Raw genomic sequence first — 23,067 nt, forward strand, 5'->3', positions numbered from 1 at the left:
CTCCCAAGTACCTGGGACCACAGGCGCATGCCAGCACGTGTGGCTAATTTTTGTATTTTTTGCAGAGACAGAGTTTTGCCATATTGCCCAGGCTGGTCTCGGACTCTTGGTTTAAAGCAATCTGCTCACCTCAGCCTCCCAAAATGTTGGCGTTACAGGCATGAGCCACTGTGCCCAACTAGACTTTTTATTACACAAACACAACCAACGTTAATTTCTTGCTCATGCTTCATGTCCAAGATGGTTTGGGTGGGGGCTCTGGTCCATATCATCTTTACTCTAGATTGTCAGAGAAACTATTCTCTCGAGTATTGCTGACTTTCTAGCAGAGAAAAATGAAAAAATAGCCAGTTTCATGAAAGATCTTAAAGCTTCTGCCCAGAAGTGACGTGTGTCAATTGTACTTATATTTATTCACCAAAGCAAGCCACATAACTCTGCTGGATACAACAAGAGAAGAAGTATGCAATCCACCATGTGTTTAGAAGGAGGAGCACCATGGTGGAAAGATTATCCTAACACAAAAATATAAAAATAAAATATAAAATAGAAGGAAGAGCACCAGAGAAAACAGTGAACAACACTGTTGTCTACCCCAGGTTGATGTTAAAGGTAGAGTAGGGCATTGACAGGTGAAGAAAATAACACTGTTGAAATGGAAGGATTAACATGAGTAAAGATGTGAAGGGTACGTGGTAAGGTCCAACCAGAGTGCCTAAAATGGACACATGGAAATGAGCTTAGAAAGCCTTGAACATTGAGTATTTTGAATTTATAACATGCGATGGCAGAAATAATTTTTAGAGTATTAAAAAGTGTTTTCAGTAAGGTGATTTAGATATAGTAAATAAGAAATTGGAATTCTATTATAATAGAGGAGAGAGAATGGAGGTCTAAACTAGACAGTGGCAGTGGGGATGAAAGAGTGGAGGCTGCACCTCTGGAGGTCCAACTGGATATGAGATGAGAATAAATAGTGATAATTATTCCATTTTCTTCTGCCTTGGTTGACTGGAAGAATGATGGTGACATGTCATAGGGCACAAAGAACCAACCGGGGTAAATTAATGTTCGCTTCTGAAAATGCTGAGTTTAAGGTGATGGAAGTACAAGGAATAGAGACTCAAAAACTAGTGTATGACACCTAAGAACAGAACCAAAACTGGAGTCATAGATGCTAAAATCAACATCCAATAGGTGACTTTTGAAGCCGTGGAACTGGATGAGGTTGCCCAGTGAGAGAGACTACAGAGTTAGAAGAAAAAAAACACTGGCTGGGTACGGAGGCTCACACCTGTAACCCCAGCACTTTGGGAGGCTGAGGTGGGCGGATTACCTGAGGTCAGGAGTTCAAGACCAGCCTGACCAACATGGAAAAATCCTGTCTCTACTAAAAATACAAAAAAATTAGCCTGACGTGGTTGTGCATACCTGTCATTTCAGCTCCTGGGAGGCTGAGGTAGGAGAATTGCTTGAACCCAAGAGGCAGAAGTTGCAGTGAGCCGACATCACACCATTGCACTCCAGCCTGGGCAACAAGAGCAAAACTCCATCTCAAAAAAAAAAAGAGAAAAAGGTTGAAGATGGAACTTTAGTGAACACCCACATCTGGGGACCATGCTGATCATATAAAAGCTAATAAAGAAAACAAAAGAAGAGTCTGTCTGAGACAGGAAAAGAGCACAAGCTTCATGAGGAGAGATTCAAGGGGTGGGGGGGGGGAAAGGAGTGCTTCACAGTGGCAAATGCTGCCAAGGGGACACATAGGAGGAACTGTGTCCGAATGTAAGATGAGATCTGCCAGTGGTCCTCTGACCTTATATGCATTGAATCAGCCTGAGAAAGGGGCCAACACAGAGGAAAACAGCTGAGTGAGACAGAATCTGGAGAGAAAAGCACACATCCCCGCCTCTAGCTGGGCTTGAAGCAAGATCTGAGTGTTCACTTTTCCGTTATGTGACCCAATCAACTCCCTCTATTAGAACTAGTCAGAGTTTAGTATTCCATCATTTGCAACTAAGAGTCCTAATACATAACATCACTTAAAGCCATGCACACATCTTTCTATATCATAGGTGGGATTTTAAAGAACTAACATTTGTTGAAATCTGTGAAGTCACGACGATGAGAAGGAAATTCAGAATAGAATTGAATTGAACATTTGTCTTTCCTTACATTATTAATGGTTTCACTATATAAATAGGAAAAATGTTGCAATAAGGTAAACATCAACTTTTGAATTATCAGTATACAGTCTTCTTTGAGATACAGTTATGGGGATAATTAGTTGTTGTTTTCCTCAGCCTTTAAAAAAAATGACATTGCCACAAACAAAAGGATCGTATCTTTGATCTTTTTAAAGGAAAAAATTTCCATCTTTATGATATAACTGCAAGGTCCCAAGATCTGAAAGGATCTTTACCCATACGGGCTGCATGGGCTGGTCTTCCTTATTTGTTTTTGGATTAGTTTCCAATTGACATCAAACACAGCAGCAAGACCCTTTTCTCTTTTGTGTTACAAGCAGCATCAATTTGTGAATTGTAAATACCCAAACTCTCTCCTGAAGATTTAGCTTAACTAAATTGTCCTCGGGCAAGAGATGAGGAATTCATCCTCTACTTGCAGGATTAAGAAAAAAATTAACTTTCAAAAGGAGCAGGAAGAAGCTGGTCCACAATAAATCACTAGCAAGCAAGTGTTCTGAAAGGGAAAAGGTTGATATTAATAGAGGCAGCATTTTTCTTTCAGTAGAAAAGTTCTTTCAGTGAATTTGGAACTGACAGCCTTCAAAACTAAGGAAGTTAAGGATTAGAATGGCACAAATTTAAGAAATATTACTGTGTTTTATATACTTGAAGATGTTTCTTCCTCTAATTGGGAGGTAGTTACATTCAAATGTCCAAATTGTCTACAGCATTTGTAAACTCCACATATCTAAGGCTACAGTTCACTTTTTGTGTATATGTAAAGGAGTTTGGCTGATCCATTTAATTATCAATGGGAATAAAAGTACCAATGGGGATACAAATGTGGCTTGATAAAGAGATGGTCTTTAGACTCGGCATATAATTTTTTTTTTTTTTTTTTTTTGAGACGGAGTCTTGCTCTGTCGCCCGAGCTGGAGGGCAGTGGCCAGATCTCAGCTCACTGCAAGCTCCGCCTCCCGGGTTCACGCCATTCTCCTGCCTCAGCCTCCGGAGTAGCTGGGACTACAGGCGCCCGCCACCTCGCCCGGCTAGTTTTTTGTATTTTTAGTAGAGACGGGGTTTCACCGTGTTAGCCAGGATGGTCTCGATCTCCTGACCTCGTGATCCGCCCGTCTCGGCCTCCCAAAGTGCTGGGATTACAGGCTTGAGCCACCGCGCCCGGCAAGACTCGGCATATAATTATACAGAAAATTTCTTAATGCATTATCATATATTAGAGAGAAAAAGGCAATGGCCCGGGGGTCAGAAGACTGGTTGCTTTACTGTTACCAAATTAGAAACTTGGATAAATTAGCTAATCTCTCAGGATCTCAATTTCCTCATCTGTTACAGGTTATTGGGGAAGATTCTATTGAGACTTTGGCTGACATTTTAGCTACTATTGCTATGTAACAAATTATCCCAGATTTACTGGCATAAAACAACATTTTATCATACAAATGCATTCTATGGATTTGATATTCAGACAGGGCTCAGCTGGGCAATTTTTTTGCTTCTTGGGGCAATTGCCAAGGTCTTCTCAGTCGGCAGACCAGGTGGTCCAAAGAGTTCAAGACAGCTTCACTCACCTTCTTGGCAGAGATGAGCTCAGTCTGTCAACTGGAGTGCCTGTACATGGCTTCTCTAGCATCGTGGCCTCTTTGACTTGCAGATTTTAGGGTGGTCATACCTGTTACATTGCAGCTGACTTCTCCCACAGCAAGCACCCCAAAAGAACCACATGGTTCCAACACAGCAACCTTAGAAGTCACACACCATTCTTGCTGCTCTCTGTTCATTGCAAGGCTGCTCAGATTTAAGGGCAAAGAATATCAATTCAAACTTTTGATGAGAACAACATCAAAGAATTTTACATCCACATTTTAAAACCACCACACCTAGGGATAAGGTTCCAGATGTTATATCTCATCATCATTCTCCGACACACTGTGTCCACTCCTGTATTTCATTCGTTCATTCATTCATTTATCAAATATTTTACTTCATACTCTGGGTCAGGAATAGTGGGTAGCCTATCAAAAAATTGACTGGCAAAGCAGAAACATAATCTCTGCTGTCACATAGTTTAGGGTCCAATGCAGGACACATATATTAATCAAACACAGGCAAATATACAATTATAAAATCTACTACAAGCCACAAAGGAAAAGCACAGGGATCCCTGGGTACACAGCAGAGAGACCTGGCTCAACTGAGGTAAAGGGGAGGCTTGCCTGTGGAAGGAATGTCCACTTTGAAGTATAAAGAATGGATTGGAGCTGGGTAGGTGAAGAGTATCAATACTGGCCCTAAATCTTGGTCTCCTAATTTAGAAGAACCCATTGTTTCCACCCGACTTCTTAGCAGTCATTCATTTCAGAAGGTATTGATATTTGATACTGAATATGTAGCCTCTGATTATTTGTTCTTGCCTTCTTGGACCTCTACTAGCTCCCTACTGTTAGCTGAAGAAAATCAGTAGGTTTAGTATGACACTGAAAGCCCTTCATGTGCCGGCTTCGTCCTAACTTCTGGCCTCATTTCCTCCATCCATTTTGGATTCCATGCTCCAGCTACACCAGCTTGCTTGCTATTCTCAGAGCATGCGTTAATTTTCATGCCTCTGCACTTTTATTCTCACTGACCTCTCTTTCTGAGATATGTTTCCTCCTTGTCTCCACCATTAAAATGCTATAATCTTTGCAGGTCTTGATCAAGTGCCACTCCATTGTGAAGGCTTTCCTGATTCCAGGGCATAATTACTCTATCCTCAGTGTGTTCTCTATAGCTCTTTACTGATACATCTTTTCAATTCTGCTTTGCTGTCTGTTTCTTCACTCCTACTGGATTTAAAATCCTTGAAGACAGGAACTGTGTATGAAATAGGCCTTGGTCCTGCAAAGTGCCTATCACAGTGTTTTCCACATAGTAAGTGCTCAATACTTGTTTGGAGAATGAAGGAATGAATGAATCATGTATACTTGGCCCTCCCATTTTACTTTCTACTTTCATGGATTCAATCCAGGGTTCTATTTTCATGGATTCAATCAACCACAGATCAAAATATTTTTTAAAGCAAATGAAAAAAATACAACACTTAAAAATAACAGAAATAATATAGTATAACAGTTATTTACATAGCATTTACATTGTATTAATTATTGTAAGTAACCTAGAGATGATTTAAAGTACAAAGGAGGATGTACCTAGGTTATACGCATATACCACTTTTATATAAGGAACTTGAGCATCTTCTGATTTTGGTATATGTGGGGTCCTAATCCTGTCCCCTTACTGAGGCACAGCTGTATATCATTTTGAAGATTACAGGGCTACCAAGCACAGGGCCATTTGCTACCTTTTTGCATGCTCAGCACTTAATGTCGTGGATGGTGTCCAATATTAATATTCACTGTAAATAAGCTGGTAGCATTTCATATGTGCATATTTTAAAGACCACTGAACTTACTAGATATTTTTTTACAAAATACTGCTTACATTTTTATGCACTTCCATTAAATTAAGAAACTCTTTGGGGGAGGCATTGTGCTTTCTCTGTATTTGCACCTTTACTCTCCCAGATATTTGTTTTACATATAAATTACTGATGTAAAATAAAAATACTTGTCAGCTGTTTCTTAGATTCAAAAGTTCCTCAGATACTCTCACATTTATTGATACATATCACTGTGCTAAGCAATATGGGAATATGGTTCATATATGCATACATAGTAGAATTGTGTAAACATAGTTTGTTATGGATTTGGACATGCTCTGAAGGAAGTGATATATTTTAGGAAGTAATGACCACATCCAGCTACCCAGCAAGTCTTTGATATAACTCAATAATACTTAAGTAGGTCTCAATCTTGTCCTTCAGTACTGCCATTATACAAGTGTTTTGGCTGTCTTTATTTGCATATTGTTTTTATTCTATTTGAAGAGGATGGTAAGAGCAACTCTGGGTGGAGTGTAGAGCCAGAAGGCTGAAAAGAGAATTGATAGTCATAAAATCTAGACAATTAGAGTCAGAGGGGCTAGAAGATTACAGTAGTGGGTCCAACCTCCCTATTCCACAGACGAGAAAACGGGATCAAGTTCACACACTTGCCTTTGTACCCCATGGTGCTCAATCTTTGGGAGCCTGCAATCAAAAAGAAGACCTCACAGGTGAAAGGAAGCAGTTTACTGGCTGTTTTTCTTTGAAGGGTCTCTTCTGTTTGCACTGTTCCAGAACACACCTGTTGGATTCCTGTCAGAGCTTAGCAAGTGCATGCTTATTTATACCACCAATGACATCATTCATTCATCTTGGAAGCCATAGTGCTCTCCCCCACAGGTTCTCAGCAGTTACTAAGATGTCCCCTGATTTCATTGACCTCTATGTGTCTTCAATCCTTGACCTTTAAGGCTCCCTGGTGCCAGAATGTCTGCAGCTGTAGGATCAAAGACCCTTGGGGGAAAAAATCCATTCTCAAAAAAGAGGAAGATGGGGTGAGTTATTAGGAAAACCAGCTACATGCCCCAGAGCCTTTGTTCATCTGGAAAATGCCTGAACTATATTCTGAGTATAAACATCAAGCCCTAAGACCGAAACACAGCACAAGTCAGAAACAGAGTTGATATTAAAGCTCAGGTCTCCTGCCTGCCAGTCCAGAGCCACATTCTGTCTGTCTTCTAAAAGAACTTGATGTGTCTCATACAAAGTACGTGCTCAATAAATATCTTTGAACTAGATGAATGAATGAGGTGGCATATAATGACAGATACAAACACAGCAAAATTTTCAAGATAAGAGCAAAAGACAAAGCGGTAATTTAAACGTAAAAGACAAGGTTAGACCTTTTAGTGTACTTCCTAGAATTAAATCTAAATTCGGTTTCCAGCTTCCTGGCAAGCAAAGCAACAAGGGCAATGCACTGGACTTGACCAAGATCTCATTGCATAAGAGACACAGCACTCCAGAGAATCACATGTTTTCCTCACTTTTCTATCTCTAGGAGAAATGAGTCTTGTGGGAAATCTTCTTACTATACCAAAGTGTTGTTTATGTTTTGAGAACATGTGAAGATTCTTCCTTGGTGTACAGCCAAACTGCTTCTTTGCAACAATTTAGTCCCCTTCCCAAGTGTTGGTTGTTCAAAAAGAATAACTCCGTTTTGGTTACCATTCCCCTGCTACATGCAACTGCTGTTTCCAAACCTCAGCCAAGACCCATTGTTTAAGTGGAACCTCAGAACATTCTCAAAATATTTGGTAAGCACTCTCTAGTTATAGATGTCCTTCCTCTGCTAGTCTCACAAAGCTAGACGCTAGGATATTTTTGCAGTCTATTATACTTAGCACAGTTTATAATCCTCGGCTCTGTTATCTCAGGCACCCCCTTAAGAATCCCTTAACAAATAAAGTAACCTGAGTAGAATAAAGTCCTTGTTGATTGATCTGAGCTTTGCAGTGCACTCAGCCCAATCTCACTTTGCAGCTCTCTGCTCTGGCTCCCTCCTGCCCAGGCCATCCATTCTGTTTAGGCATTCTCTGCTATTTATGGCCAAGCTCCACATTTTTCCTCATTTTTCACTATGTCTATGATAGTGTCCATCTCCATATCTGAAATCATAATTCAACTTTGAGCATATTTTCCTGATATTTGCCAAACAAAGCACGTGAAAGCTTGTACGCATTAAATTCACTTGAAACAGTGACACGTATTTCTTTTAGTCCCAGAATGTTATACATTCAATTAACTGGCTCCTTTATTTTATGGGTGAGAGAATGGAAACCTGAAAAAGTAAAATGATTTGCTTTTCAGTCCTTATCCTGGTAAGTATTTAACCTGTTCAAACTACTTTGTAATGTTTACTTTTATATTATCTTTATTTTGTGGACTGGGAGATTTCATTTCCCAATTCATTGCATCTTGACCCCTGGCTGGCATCCTGCATATTCTTGGGTTTTTTGTTTTTTTTTTTTCTTTTTTTTTTTTTTTTGACTATTTTTTGCTCTTGTTGCCCAGGCTGAAGTGCAGTGGTGCGATCTCTGCTCACTGCAACCTCTGCCTCCCGAGTTCAAGTGATTCTCCTGCCTCAGCCTCCTGAGTAGCTGGGATTACAGGCGCCCGCCACCATGCCTGGCTAATTTTTGTATTTTTGGTAGAGACAGGTCTTCACCATGTTGGCCAGGCTGGTCTCGAACTCCTGACTTCAGATAATCCACCCACTTTGGCCTCTCAAAGTGCTGGGATTACAGGCATGAGCCACTGTGCCCGGCATGCATATTCTTAATTCTTAATACATTAATGAACTAAGTGAAATTAAAATTATTTTATATTCTATTTCAACCTAAGAAAAAAATGAATGAATTAATCAATTAGGGTCACTTTAAAGTAAAATTGAAATATCTTTTGGTCACTTGGGTATTTCAAGGCAGAATTGATAACCTAAATTTTTTCATTTTTCTAAATCATTTTTATCATTATAACATATCAATTATGAACACTTTTCTTCACCTACCAATTCTGACAGCTTTTTCTATTGAAAATATCTATTTTTTTAATGCTATGATTTTAAAAAATCATCATAAAGACTATATCCTCATAGGTAAATTATGTCTTCTAGGATGCTGAATGGGCAATGCAAGTCTTATTTTTAAGAAGTAGATTTATAGACTAGAAAAACAATGCAGTCTTTGTAGGAGCTTCTCAAACAGGAGATGTGAGAAGCATTCAAAACAAAGATGGGGTCATCTTTAAAAATATAAGAAGTTTTGATCTTTCTCCTTGCCTAGAGCAAGGTGAAAGGGTAGAGTCTTAAACTAAGTCTGATCTGTATATTTAAGTTAAACAACACTTTCAACGTGTATGGGCAAGCAGCAGCATTATTCAAATAGTAAAAAACACAGGCTCCAGATTTTGTAACTATACGAATATATCATTCAAAATAAATACCTTTTTCTCCCTCCTAGGTTTAACTACAAGAAAATGAATCCTTAAAAAGGAATGATTTGATGGTGTAAGAATGCAAATTTGGCAAAGTAATAAAACGCTAGTAATTCTGGACATTTTACATTCTTGCCTATAACTGAAAGTTCTGTACTTCTTTCTAGGGTTGGTATGCTTCCCAGCCTTATAACCACTGATACTTTTGACAGATCTTGGAAAGAGTGACTCATTTATGAAGACGCACAACGTTTAAGAAAACAACCACAGGATAATGAGGGAAAGGTGTGACGACTAGGCTTGTGTTTTGACTAATCTTGGGGAAATGTATAAGCCTTCCAGATATTTGCTAATTTCTCCAGGAGAGAGCATATTTGTCACTGCAAAGTCCATCCAGTTACGGTGAAATGATTTATAGAAGCACTCTTGATTCGTGAGGGCTGACACCTAGCCACTCAACTGCCATAGAGAGCTTAAATCTGTTTGGCAAACCTAGCACAATATCTAGAAACATTGCTTAGATATATAAATCTATCAAGTAACTAGGAATTAACATTTCTGAAGTCATAACCATTTGATTTTTTTTGCAATAGAAACTTCTCACCCCTGCTTGCTCTCGTTCACTGAAGCAAAAGTGTCTCAGTATTTTGTTTTGAAATGGAAAAAAAGTGTTAAGGAGTTGTTCTCTTCTGTCATGTTTGCAGTTATTGCTTGATGGATTCTGCTAACTCCCAGGAGAATCCAAGTGGGAGGACAAGTAGAAGGAACAAAGAGTCCAAAGGCTGGAGCCCTCAGTTCATTGTTTCTGGACCATTCCCGCAGTCCCCAGAAGGGGCATGGTAAGTGGACTAGACACCCACTTTCAGGCAGCTCTCATCTGGCACCCAGACACTGGAACAGAGATGTGAAGCAGAAGCCCAGTTATCTAAACCCAGTGATAAAGGCAGAGATGGAGAAGCAAGAGTGGTTTGATGTAGGAGTCTCAGTATGTTGACTTGAGCCCTTAAACTCTTTTGGCTTTGATTCAGGTCTGTAAACTGGTTGTTAAGGGCTGGGGCAGGTCCATCTGCGTATGGAGTCCAGGTCAAGGTCTACCATATGGGAGGCCAGTAGTGTCACTACAATTGTGCGATTTGCACAAAAGCACCTGGCCAGGCTGAAACCTAGCCCAGAGCTCCTGTTCTCCACACCACGTGCTTCACACAGCCTGTGTTGTCTCATCAACAACACCTTTTCATAAATCTGAAAAGATTCCCTATGTGCCCGGAGTGACCTGTCAGGAGGCTCATTTTGGCCCAGGACTCACAATCAGGCAGCTCCCCAAACTTATACTTCTGGAGATAACCCCAAGATATGTTATTCCTACAATCAAAGGTATACTTAGGATTGAAAGCGGGAGACTGGTTCATTGTTCGCTGAAACCTATGCCCTGTTGTAAGACCACCTATCACTTGTGATGTAACATTTGTGTGAATCAGAAAAAGGCAGATACAGCCCTGCAGCAGGTTTGGCAATCGTGAGCCAGATTTTAATCCCCACTCTTCCCCTGGTCAACCTGCACAGTCATACCTGGTGACTCTGCCTATATGTCACTTTAAAAAAATTAATCTGGAAACTATTTTGTAAATTGCAAACTTATATCACATGTATTTTTTTGTTGTGGAGTGTTAATTGCTTTAATAATGGAAAATCCTTTTTATAACTAAGTTTTAGCATACCTTCGTTTAAAAATATACCAGGACTATAAAAAAAAAAAAAAAAAGAAATGGACTTGGTCTCTCTCTTTCTCTCTCTCTCTCTTTCTCTTTCACTTCACCTTTGAGAAGGCCCAGCCAAGGAAGAGAAGGGAAGGAGACTGGAGCTGGAGGCTTGCAGGCTTGACACCTTCCACTCCAAATACTGGACCTAACAGAGGCTGCCTGTCATCTCTAATAACTTTTCCTCCAGGAAATGTCATTGCTTCATTGCATTGCAAGAAAATGATGTCATAATATAGGGCCCTGAACCGTTTCCTGACTTTTAACCTGAGTCTCATAACCTTTTTCAGCTGTACTGAACCCAGAGAAAATGAAACACATTGAAATACGAAGGCCAGCACGTCTCATAAAGGCCTTTGAGGCCCCAGGGTGGGGCTAACTTATGCATATATATTAATGATCAAAATACAGTCTTGTTTGGGTGTCACATCCTGGATATGGCATGGACCCAGTACCTAGGACATGGAAAGGAAATAGGCTTCAGGATGTGTCTGTAATTTCTTGGCAGAAACCCTTCCTCTTCCTATATTGGGTTTAATTAGTACTGACAATGTTAAATTTAATTAGGGTGGCTTGCATGTTTTTTCTTCTGATGGTGGTTTTTGTTGTTAAACTCCATGTGAAAATTAAGAATGGTCCCTGAACTAATATTTGAAATCTTACATACTGCATTTGTGTCTCCACATCTTAGGACTGGTTACAAACCCAGCCCAAATGACATTATGGAGCTATTTCCTGGAATGTCAAGGGCTGAAATTGCCCTGTCAAGAATGAGTCTGTTTTTTCAGGGATTTCAGAAAGCAAGGGCTCAGATTGCATTCTTGCTCTGTTATTATAAGTTTTTCCTGGCAGGAAACCACTGGGTCTCAGATAATTTGCATATATCCAATGAGAGTGATCTACTGTTCTATGGAGGTTTTCAAGATTGCATGACAACACCATGGAAGAATCTCATACGGGGAAAGGGGATTTTTTCCCCCTTTCCCTAAGCCCCATTTTAAATAGTTTCCTTCCCACAAGCTGATGTGTCCACATTCAAAGAGTTATAAGTAACCCAGCCCATTTTCCTGCCTTGGCCTCTGCCACTAGTTCTATAATATCAACAGCCACACAAAACTGGAAGCAAGTTGTTTAAAGTAAAGGTGCTTATTCCTTCCAGTCTGTAAAACAGACTTTTGTGGCATATGACGTCAAGAAATAATCTTTTAGTTCTTCCAGGCAAGGGCATAGCTAAATGACTTCTCATTTCTTGTTAACTGTAAGGGCAAGAAATACCCCCACATATTTAGTGATATCTGAATATAATTTTTAATGTTATACATGGGATTTCAATTAACCTAAAAGACATGGTACTGGACTACTACGCTTGGTACCATAAAAGTTTTGTATCTGTTTGGAATCCTCAGAAGTGTGTACAAAAATATTAAAGTGTTCAGATAATGTACTGACACATTTGAAGTCCCTACTTGTGTAATCACCAGACCCAAGACTAGATATTTTATTACTCCATTAAAATGACAAATAAACATGTGTTGACTGAAGAGCCAGGGGCTGGGAGGCACTTACAGGACTTCCAGACACCAGCAACAGGACTTCCTTTTATGTCACAGGAACCCAGTGGAGAATGACTCAAGTAACTGCATCATGCTCATATTATTTGAGCATTCCTTCCCATTATTGGGTGCCCTGGTTATTTATTTGCTTACATGTGCTTTCTTATTTACATCCCACTCTGTTCTGAAGAAACTTAAGGTGACCGCTGGGCATTTTATCAAGAGTTGGAGCTCTGGCTGCTATGGTATCAATTGTAGGACCAGCTGTGTGCCTTTGAACATGTCACTTAGCCTCTCTGAATATCGGATTTTTCATCTGTAAAATGAAGGTATTTAACAGTTTCGTGTCTAGTGTGTTATACATAATTTTTTTTCTCAACTTGTTAATTATCAAATGAATGGACTGTATATAGACTGTTATTCAAAGGCATCCAATAATTGTGTTGCCTGACTCTATAACACTACACGCCACTTTTGAGTGCTCATGGTATGTTGGACTTTCTGCTCTGTGCTTTACCTATGAGGTATCACTGAATTCTCTCAGCACACCTGTGAATTAGCTACCCCCATCAGCTCCATCTGACTAGGAGAAAACTGAGGGGGTGCCCTAAGATCACAGAGGGCCAAGATCTGGATTTCTGGGCCAGGGATTCCTCATTCCAAAGCCCCACCCACTTTCTACTATAGGACATCAGTGCATCCCAAACTTTAGTGTGCATCATTGTCACCTGGAGGACAACTTCCTAAACCAGATTGATGAGACCCAAGCCCACTTTCCAGTTCATGCAAGTTCCCAATGATGCCAATGCTACTGGTCTGGGGACCACAATCTGAGAGCCACTGCATTATGCTATAAAGAACTACAGTTGCAGGACCAAGACATAAAGAATGCAAGAAGCAAATCTCTAACCAAATGAAGAAAGAACCTGGACATTTTGAGCTACTCAATAGCTGAATGGGTTGCCTCTTGGGAATGGCTGAACTGTAAGGGGCATATAGACCTTGGGACATTTGATGAGAAGTTGGCCTAATGGGCCTTGAAGGTGCCTTCTAACTATTAAACCGTCACGAGTGCCAAAGACAAGAGACAGAGAGTCTAGGAGGGAGGGTCACACTCCCTGTGCAGAAGACCCGTCTCATTACGGCACAATTCAGTGTTTTAACTGTGCTTTGAAGATTTTGAGTCACTTTGATAATGGCAATGCAGAAAACCTGAGAAAAACGTTTCCTCAGTTTAGGTAATACAGAATTACAGTTTAATGAAAAACCACACAATGAACAAGAGAAACTTAAAGACAACATTCATTCACTGTACATTTATATTTCGAATTTTAAAATTTCTATAACAATAATATAATTTCAATTTTTATGTCATATAAATCAGAAAAAAGTTAATTTTAAAAGGCTAAAATATAAAACTATTGAAATTTTTATTTTATAAGGACATAGAGGGAAAGGGTTTACAGATCAAAATTATTTTGTAAATATTTCAAAATAAATATCACATATAAGGCAAATTTAGGAGGAACACTGCTCCAAATTTACTCTCCATTCTTTCGACCCTAGGAAAAAAAAAAAAGAAGAAGTGTTTATTTCTATAGTTTATCAGAGAAAAGAAAGTGCACTTCTGACATTTAATTTAGCCTTTTTTTTTATGTCATAGGAACCCAGTGAAGGATGACTCAAGCAACTGCATCATGGTCTCACTTAAGGATTTAAGAAGAATCAACAGAGAACAAAATTGGTGGTAGTGGTGAGAGGGGGTGGCAGAAAGATATAAAAAAGAAATATATGTGTAATAAAATAATCTGACATAATCATAAAACAGGAAAAACCATCACTTTTGTTGGTAGGCCTAAGGAGGTGGGAAAGCTCTCTGTTGAATGCTCTGTTGGTCATTTGCTGTTAGTTTTGTCTGGTTTGGATTGGGTTGGGGCTTTCCAGAAATTAACAGAAGGTTAAAGGGCACTGTACAAAATCTTTGATTGTGAGCCAAGAATTTAAATTTCATTAGGAGTGAGGGGAAGGAATATTTCTTGAGCACCTGTCAAGCCTATGCCCTGTGTCAGACTCTTATGAGAAATCATATCCTTTTCATTCTTGCAACATGTGAGGTAGGGGTTATCTCCATTTTATAAACAGGGAACCTTAGGCTCAGAGAGGTTTGCTATCAGTTTGCTCAAGGCTAGTCAGATGATTAGTAATAGAAGAGATAATAAAACCTCAAACTGTCTGACTTCAGACGTGCCACTGCACACCAGGTTCTCTATGTCTCATAAATAATGGGGAAAACAATTCTTCTCCAACAAACCACTGCTCTTTGGCATGGAAATGCAAATCCACTTTTTCTCTCTACCCTTTCCTGGAGAATTCTTAGATTCCATAGTACATTCCCTATGACATGTAAGTTGATTTTAGATTTGAAATACTCCCGCTGTAAGTTTAGGTAAGATTTAAGCTATGGCTAGGAAGACATAAAAATGAAATTTAATATTGCAATCTGCTACTCTTTTGACCCCCACACTCCCCATCTGAACTTTCCTGGTCTCTTTTTTATTTTACACTGCACTTACCCTCTTCTAACACACTGTTTAATTTTTTATGTTTATTGTTTATTCTGTGTCCTTCTGCTTGAAAACAGACTCCACATTTTTTGGGTTTTCTTCATAGATGCATATCAAGTTTCTAGAAAAGGGATCAGCAAACTTTTCTGTAATGGGCCACATGATGAATATTTTAGGTATTGTGGGCTATGCGACTTCTGTTGCAACTATTTACCTCTACCATTGTGGTGTTAAAGCAGCCATAGACAATGTGTAAACAAGTGATCATGGCTATGTTCTAATAAAAGTTTATTTAGAGGCACTGACATTTGAGTATGATATAATTTTCATGTGACGTAAAATTTTTAGTTTTTTCTTTCCCAATTGTTTAAAAATATAAAAACTATTTTTAGCTTGCAGGTCATATAAAAACAGGCAGATGGCAAGTTTGGGCCCTTGGGCTATAGTTTGGCAACTCCTGGTCTAGAAAATCATACCTGGTACATATTAATAGTATGTGCTCAGAAAATAGAATTTACTGAAGTTATTCCAATAATAAACATTATATCCCATTATCTTCCTGAATCTGAGACTAGCTCCCCATCCCACGAAACAATACAGCTCAGGCAGCACTCCAATGCATACCCCAGGTCTATGGGAATGGCTGCTGCAGCAAAGCAGGACTGAATTTACTAAGACACAAACTGTTTGCACTAGACTAGACCTATGAGAGTATCCAACCAGCACTTCCCAACTGCTGTTGGCCACACCCCTGGGACACAGAGAAGACCTTCTACAAAGAAAAGTTATTGCATCGTTAAAAGCTTTAGAATGTCTATTTTAATTTCAATTTAAACGTTAGTAATAAATCAATTTGCTTTTTAAGAATCCTTTGGGTCCGGGCGCAGTAGCTCACGCCTGTAATCCCAGCCCTTTGGGATGCTGAGGAAGTTGGATCACGAGGTCGGGAGTTCAAGACCAGCCTGACCAACATGGTGAAACCCCGTCTCTACTAAAAACACAAAAAATTCACCGGGCATGGTGGTGGGCGGCTGTAATCCCAGCTACTCAGGAGGCTGAGGTAGGAGAATCGCTTGAACCCAGGAGGCGGAGGTTTCAGTGAGCCGAGATTGCGCCACTGGACTCCAGCCTGGGCGACAGAGCCAGACTCAATCTCAAAAAAAAAAAAGAATTCTTTGGGAACATCAGGGTGGGTGTTGGTTTATTTCTCATCTGAACATTGTTTTATACTAGAACTGTTTTAAGCTATCATCCATTTTTAACTGTCTTCTTTGCCTAATTCATATAATCATCATGGTATTTGTTTGTTTGTTTTGCGATGGAGTCTCACTCTCTGGCCCAGGCTGGAATGCAGTGCTGTGATCTCGGCTCACTGCAACCTCTGCCTCCCAGTTCAAGTGATTCTTCTGCCTCAACCTCCCGAAGAGCTGGGAATACAGGCATGCGCCACCATGTCCAGCTAATTTTTGTATTTTTAGTAGAGATGGGGCTTCACCATGTTGACCAGGCTGGTCTTAAACTCCTAACCTCAAGTGATCCACCCGCCTTGGCCTCCCAAAGTGCTGGCATTACAGGCGAGAGCCCATAATGGTCTTTGGAAATAGAGAGATGGTATGTCGAACACTGATGTTGAAAAAGGAACATTGATGTTGAAACAGAAAGCATAAAAATGATAATAATTTTCCCAATGTTCCTCAAGATTATCTTCACCAAACCCTTATGTTGCATTCATCTGCTTAGCATTCAAAGTACATCAGAATGTATCTCACAGTTCTGTGTTAAAAAGAAAAAAGTAAACTGGATGTGGTGGTACACACCTGTAGTCCCATCTACTTGGGAGACTGAGGACTGCATTGCTTAAGCCCAGGAGTTTGCAGTGAGCTATGATTATGCCACTGCATTCCAGTCTGGGTGACACAGCAAGACCCAATCTCAAATATATGTGTACATATATACACACATATGTATGTGTGTGTATATATGTGTATATATACACATATATATGTGTGTATAAATATATATAAATACATATATGCATGTATGTGTGTATATATATGCCTATACAAGTATGTGTGTATATATGTGTGTGCATATATGTATATATATGTATGTGTGCATATATGTGTTTATATGTGTGCGTATGTGTGTATATATGTATGTATATATGTATATATGTGTGTATACACACACGTGTGTATATACGTATATACAGATGTGTGTATATATGTATATATACACATCTGTGTGCGTATATATATTCAAAGTACATCAGAAAGTATCTCATAGTTAAACACAAATTTTAATATATGTATGTATATATATATACACACACATCTATACACACACATATACATATATATACACACACATATACACACACATACTTATATAGGCATATATACACACATACATGCATATATATTTATATTTATATAAGATTGTATGTGATTTAGTTTTTCTTCTTTTTTTTTTTCTTTCTGAGATGGAGTCTCACTCTGTTGCCCAGTCTGGAGTGCAACGGCATTGTCTCAACTCACTGCAAACTCCACCTCCCCAGTTCAAGTGATTCTCCTGCCTCAGCCTCCCGAGTAGCTGGGATTACAGGTTCTCGCCATCATGCCCGGCTAATTTTTGTGTTTTTAGTAAAAATGGTGATTCTCCATGTTGGCCAGGCTGGTCTTGAACTCCTGACCTCAGTCAGGCCTCCCAAAGTGCTGGGATTACAGGCGTCAGTCACCGTGCCCAGCCTGATTTAGTTTTTCATTCATTACCACTGAAGTCTAGCAACATCAGCAATGTGCTATTTGCAGAGAAATGCTTACAAATACTAACTTGATACTTTTTCTCATATCCCTATTTGTTTATTGATAAAAACAAATCAAATGTGATCATTACAAACCTTAAATCATATAATATATTTTGGTTGATTTTTGATTGAGTGTAACACATGGTTAAATGTAATTCTAAATTTTAGTATATTTTGTCCTCCTAAAGTATACAAAATCCTAAACATAATACAATGTAACTATAACATTTGTCCAGAAAAATCATGTTTTTATTACACATTCAGTTTAATCTTAATTAAGTAGAACGGCACTTGTTAAATGGAAAAAGTACAAATTTACCTAACTATATTATGAATATTATAAATATTATATTAAATTTTGTGTTACAATCTTTTAAAACAACTTTATACCATAATAAATGATGAAATTTTTTAACTAAGAGTTTTTATGAGATTATCATTATGAAAGGGGGCTTTAAACCAGAGAATGATGGGAAATACTGGTCTAGTCCACTTTGTTTTATAGATCAGTTAACCAAGACCCTGAAAGGGAAATGGATGGCTCAGTCCCTGAAAATTAAGCCTAGGTTTCTTGACCAACTAGCAAAGCTTCATATTACGTAACTCTAGGGGGCGCTGTTCATATTGTTGTGGTGCCATTTTCATAAACTAATGAGATCGGTGGCCTCCAGACTTGTGCAGTGCAATGGCCTTGGCTTTCAGTTACTCAATGCTTAATCCGTGAAAATCCCTGTTGTTAAATCTTGCTTAGATATTTTCCTGAAGTTTTCAATATATTATTTGCAAGACCTCTAAGTTCTCAATTTCTTTTTTCCAAACTGAGTCCCACATGAGAAAAGGCAATAAAGAAGCATTAGCGGCTGGGCACGGTGGCTCATGCCTGTAATTCCAACACTTTGGGAGGCGGAAGCGGGTGGATCACGAGGTCAGGAGTTTGAGACCAGCCTGTCCAATATGGTGAAACCCCATCTCTACTTAAAAAAAAAATACAAAAATTAGCCAGGTGTAGTGGTGCATGCCTGTAGTCCCAGCTACTCGGGAAGCTGAGGCAGGAAAATCGTTTGAACCCAGGAGGCGGAGGTTGCAGTGAACCGAGATCTCACCACTGCACTCCAGCCTGGGCGACAGAATGAGACTCCATCTCAAAAAAAAAAAAAAAAAAAAAAAAAAAGAGTAGTTCACTTGACAGTTAATCAGATTCTATTTTTCTTTTTAAATCAGGTCTTATGCTGGGGGCTACAAATCAGAGTTGAACTGTCATGCTTTCTGCCCTCAAAAAGTTTGAAATGGGTCAAGAAGCAATAATATATCAAGAAAATGATAAGGGTGCACTATTAGGGATGTGCTGTAGACTGCAATGCTGGCACAAAGGAAGAAGTGATCTGTTCTGTCCAGGGATGGTTGAAAAGAGACAAGCCGCACGGAGAAGGTAACACTGTTTGCCATGGGAGATTTAGTAAAAGAAAAGCAGAGGTTAGTTGTAAATAAAATTGGCCTAGATTAAAACTGTCTTATAACCCACACCCTTCAGTGCTAGATTTATTATAAATTCAAAGCAAGGTATCATTTATATCTGATAAGTGACTAGGATTAACTAGAGAGTACTCAGGGCAAGCTTCAGTACCTCTTTGCCTAGAGTGATAGGAAGGAGGCCTCTAACTTCCTCTATTAAGTTCTTACAATGCCTTTTGATTAATGATGAGATGTGAAACTGAGTATTTACCCTCAGTGACAAGAGTGTGACCCACATTAAATCCAATCACTTTGTCTGGGTCTCTCATAAGCCTGAAACTTTCAACATCTTTCTAGATTCCTCTCTTGTCCCACATGCTGTTACAAAGTCCTGTGGAGTCTACCTTCTAAATATCTCTCAAAGGTATCACCTCCTCGCCATACCCACTGTTGCTGACTAATTCAGATCCTGTTATTCTTCATCTGTTCTCTAGGTCCTCTTGACCTAAGCCTCATTTCCCTTTAATTCCTGTAAGTCAATGGTAGGCAGGATGTGTCTTGCTCATATTTCTGTCTCTAACCTTTAGCTAGATATCAGGCACATAATATATACTCAATAAATGTTGAGGAGCAAGTATGAATAATAAGTATTGTATTTAAGCTTTGGGTTCACAATCTGACACATGACAGGAGAAGAATCATGCTGTAATGAACAGAAGATACTCCTCTTGTCAAAGGTGTTAATTTCAGTCCAGCATCTTGTAATTTCATTGCTCCATCAGCTTTTCTTTTCAGCTATCACATTAGGTTTGTTATATGATGTAAGTGAGGAGAAACACTTAAAAACATTTTTTTTTGACTGGGCGTGGTGGCTCACACCTGTAATCCCAGCACTTTGGGAGGCCACAGCAGGCAGATCATGAGATCAGGAGATCAAGACCTTCCTGGCCAACATGGTGAAACCCTGTCTCTACTAAAAATACAAAAATTAGCTGGGTGTAGTGGCGGGCGCCTGTAGTCCCAGCTCCTTGGGAGGCTGAGGCAGGAGAATTGCTTGAACCTGGGAGGCAGAGATTGCAGTGAGCCAAGATCATACCACCGCACTCCAGCCTGGCTACTCCATCTCAAAAAAATAAAAGATTTTTTTTGTAAATAAACTGAAATTTTATCTGTAAAAACTTAAAAGAAGTTTTCTTTTTTTAAGACTGCAATTGTCTTGTTATGACAGATTGAATATTGAGCAAAGAAAGATGCTGCCCTAAAGTGGTTAAAGTGATCTGGGAATCTGTGATAGATCTCACATGAGTAGCATTCCCAGCACGTACTGTGTCTTGAGCTAACATAGCAACACAGTGATGTGGTAGACACCAGGGACATATCAGCGTGGCTTAGGACAGGTAGAGAGCCAGCTGTTTCATTCTTTAAAAATTGTCTTTTTCACTTGCTTTATGTAGTTCCTCCTTGATACTAATCTACTCAAATAGAATGAAGTTTCATTTCAAGGTCACAGATTAGGATAGATCTGGAAAGGTCCTTGGAGGTTGGCAGGGGTCTGAGAGATGAGGAAGCTCAAGTCCCCGATACCTGATTTGGGCAGCAGTGAGCTGCCAGCTTGTCTTCATAGTCCCTTCTGGCTTCTCTGGCCAGTCTGGGAGGGGAATTGTCATTGTGTCATTCCACACCCCACACCCCTCCATTGTTTTCACCCTAATTACTTCCTCTGTTTCTCTCTCTTCTTTCCTATGGGAAAACCCAGGCATCCAGCAATAGGCCTCAAGTCTTCTCCTCTTTAATTAGTAAAACTTACAGTATCAGACCAACATTGTTACATTCTAAATGGTATTGTATTCACATGTTAGCACCATTGTAATCATTCAGATATATTGATCAATATACATGCTGTTTTCTCTGCATTCTTTCATGGTTATAGAAAATGGAGACTTCTGCTTTTTACTCAAGTTTCTGCTTTTTATAAAACAAATACATTTTGTTTCAAATATATTTCTCATTTGTTTAAATATGTTGTATTTAATATCTATTCAAAAACAAACATGGCCAGGCTTGGTGGTTCACGCCTGTAATTCCAGCCCTTTGGGAGGCCGAGGTGGGCAGATCACCTGAGATTAGGAGTTCGAGACCAGCTTGGCCAACATGGTGAAACCCCTACTAAAAATGCAAAAATTAGTTGGGCATGATGGTGTGCACCTGTAATTCCAGCTACTTGGGAGGCTGAGGCAGGAGAATCGCTTGAATGCAGGAGGCGGAGGTTACAGTGAGCTGAGATGGTGCCACTGCACTCCAGCCTCGGTGACAGAGTGAGACTCTGTCTCAAAAAAAAATTAATAATAACATTTTAGATTAAGATGGGGAAGCAAAGAAAAAAAGCCACTAGAATATGTTATATTAAAAGATTAAATTGACTGCATGTCAAGAGGAAAATATGTTGAGCCTCATGATAATTTATAAAGTGAAAAACACAAAAAGCAGTTCTCAGGATCCTGACCCCTCCCCACCTACCACTCCCTCTGTGACAAAATATCAAACTTACTGTAATACGTTACAATAAACACTTAGTCTCATTTCCTCTCTCGGCAAGTTGCTATCACCCTTGGTGTGGTCCCAGTGATTAAATGAAATGCAAATATCCTGGAAAAATGGCCTTCATTTCTAAAATATAAATGTTAGTTTTCATTTGTGAGCAATGTAAGAAAGATTTTCCAAGAGAAGCATGACGATGCCAGGTCAGTAGGTGGGACTCACACGGGACTGCTGATATACCACCTAAAGGAGGTGACACAGTGCAGCGGCTGGGAGCCTGCACCCCAGACTTTGTGAGACCTGAGACTGAATTGTTAGTTCTACATGGCTGTCTCAGTGTCCTCATCTGTGAAATGGGCATCGTGAACTTTGGAGTGATGTGAGGAATAAAAGAGGTACAGCACCTGACAAACAGTAGCTGCCCAATAAATGACACCTACAATTCTTCCTCTATTACCCATTTTTATGTCACTGTTATTATGCTAGAGAAACAGAAGTAGTAATGCCCTACATTGTGATTCTTTTTCCAGGTTCTGATTTCTCTACTGACCAATGTGAGGAGACTTCCTAACACAATTTGTGACGAAGAAATACAATGAGTTATTATTGTTCTGTGGTCCTGCATGAGTTCTAATTGGATCTACACAAGGGGGATTAGTTCCAGGAGCATCAGAAAGATCTTACTATAGCCGAACCTGAGGCCCCAGACCTTTAGGGTGAGAATCATAGATGAATTCATTTCAAAGCATATTCATATTGCAATGATCCAGTGTAAGTCCTTTGGAAGATTTGGGGCCAGCATGATGCTGCTCATTTTTCTTCTGTCGGATGGCAGAGGGTCCTCCACTGACAAATATTCTGCCTCCGTATGTTTTGGGATTGCATTTCAAGGTTTAACCACATCTCTTATGTGAAGCAAATATTTCTCAATTCATTGAAAAAAGTAAAACCACTGTATCACATGACAAGAAGGAAATATTTTCTTTCCCCCTTTCATTAAAAAAGACACAAAACACAACACCGAATAATGAAAGGAAAACAAACAGGGCCATTCCATTCCGTGGAGGAGGGGCTGAGTAGCCGCAGGGGACAGCTGCAGTGTGTCTGGCGTCCCAATTCTTTCCTTTCCCATCACTTTATTACTTATTGGACCAAGAATGTAGACAATTCCGGCTATGGTTGTTTTGTGTTTTCGTTCCTCGACTTAAACTCTGTGTTATGCGTGTTTGACCCCTATGCTGGGTCTTGGAGCCGACAGAGTCACTTCAACATTC

At 39.5% G+C, this 23,067-nt stretch overlaps 1 protein-coding gene and 1 long non-coding RNA gene across 2 annotated transcripts in view; one reads left to right on the forward strand and one right to left on the reverse strand.

The window, feature by feature from the left end:
* LOC111543512 overlaps positions 1-9,872 on the forward strand; it is a 31,624-nt gene extending 21,752 nt beyond the window's left edge. The window contains exon 3 of the long non-coding RNA XR_002731898.1: positions 9,828-9,872. This is a non-coding gene — a long non-coding RNA (uncharacterized LOC111543512). The remainder of the gene's footprint in view (positions 1-9,827) is intronic.
* A 4,005-nt stretch (positions 9,873-13,877) lies between these two features.
* Positions 13,878-23,067, reverse strand: part of TMEM212 (transmembrane protein 212) — a 30,193-nt gene continuing 21,003 nt past the window's right edge. The window contains 1 exon segment of the mRNA XM_023213514.1: positions 13,878-13,995. Coding sequence (XP_023069282.1) covers positions 13,935-13,995 — 61 coding nt within the window. The 3' untranslated portion in view covers positions 13,878-13,934.

Source organism: Piliocolobus tephrosceles, chromosome 2 (genome assembly GCF_002776525.5).
Source record: "Piliocolobus tephrosceles isolate RC106 chromosome 2, ASM277652v3, whole genome shotgun sequence".
In the NCBI taxonomy this organism is placed as follows: Eukaryota; Metazoa; Chordata; class Mammalia; order Primates; family Cercopithecidae; genus Piliocolobus; species Piliocolobus tephrosceles.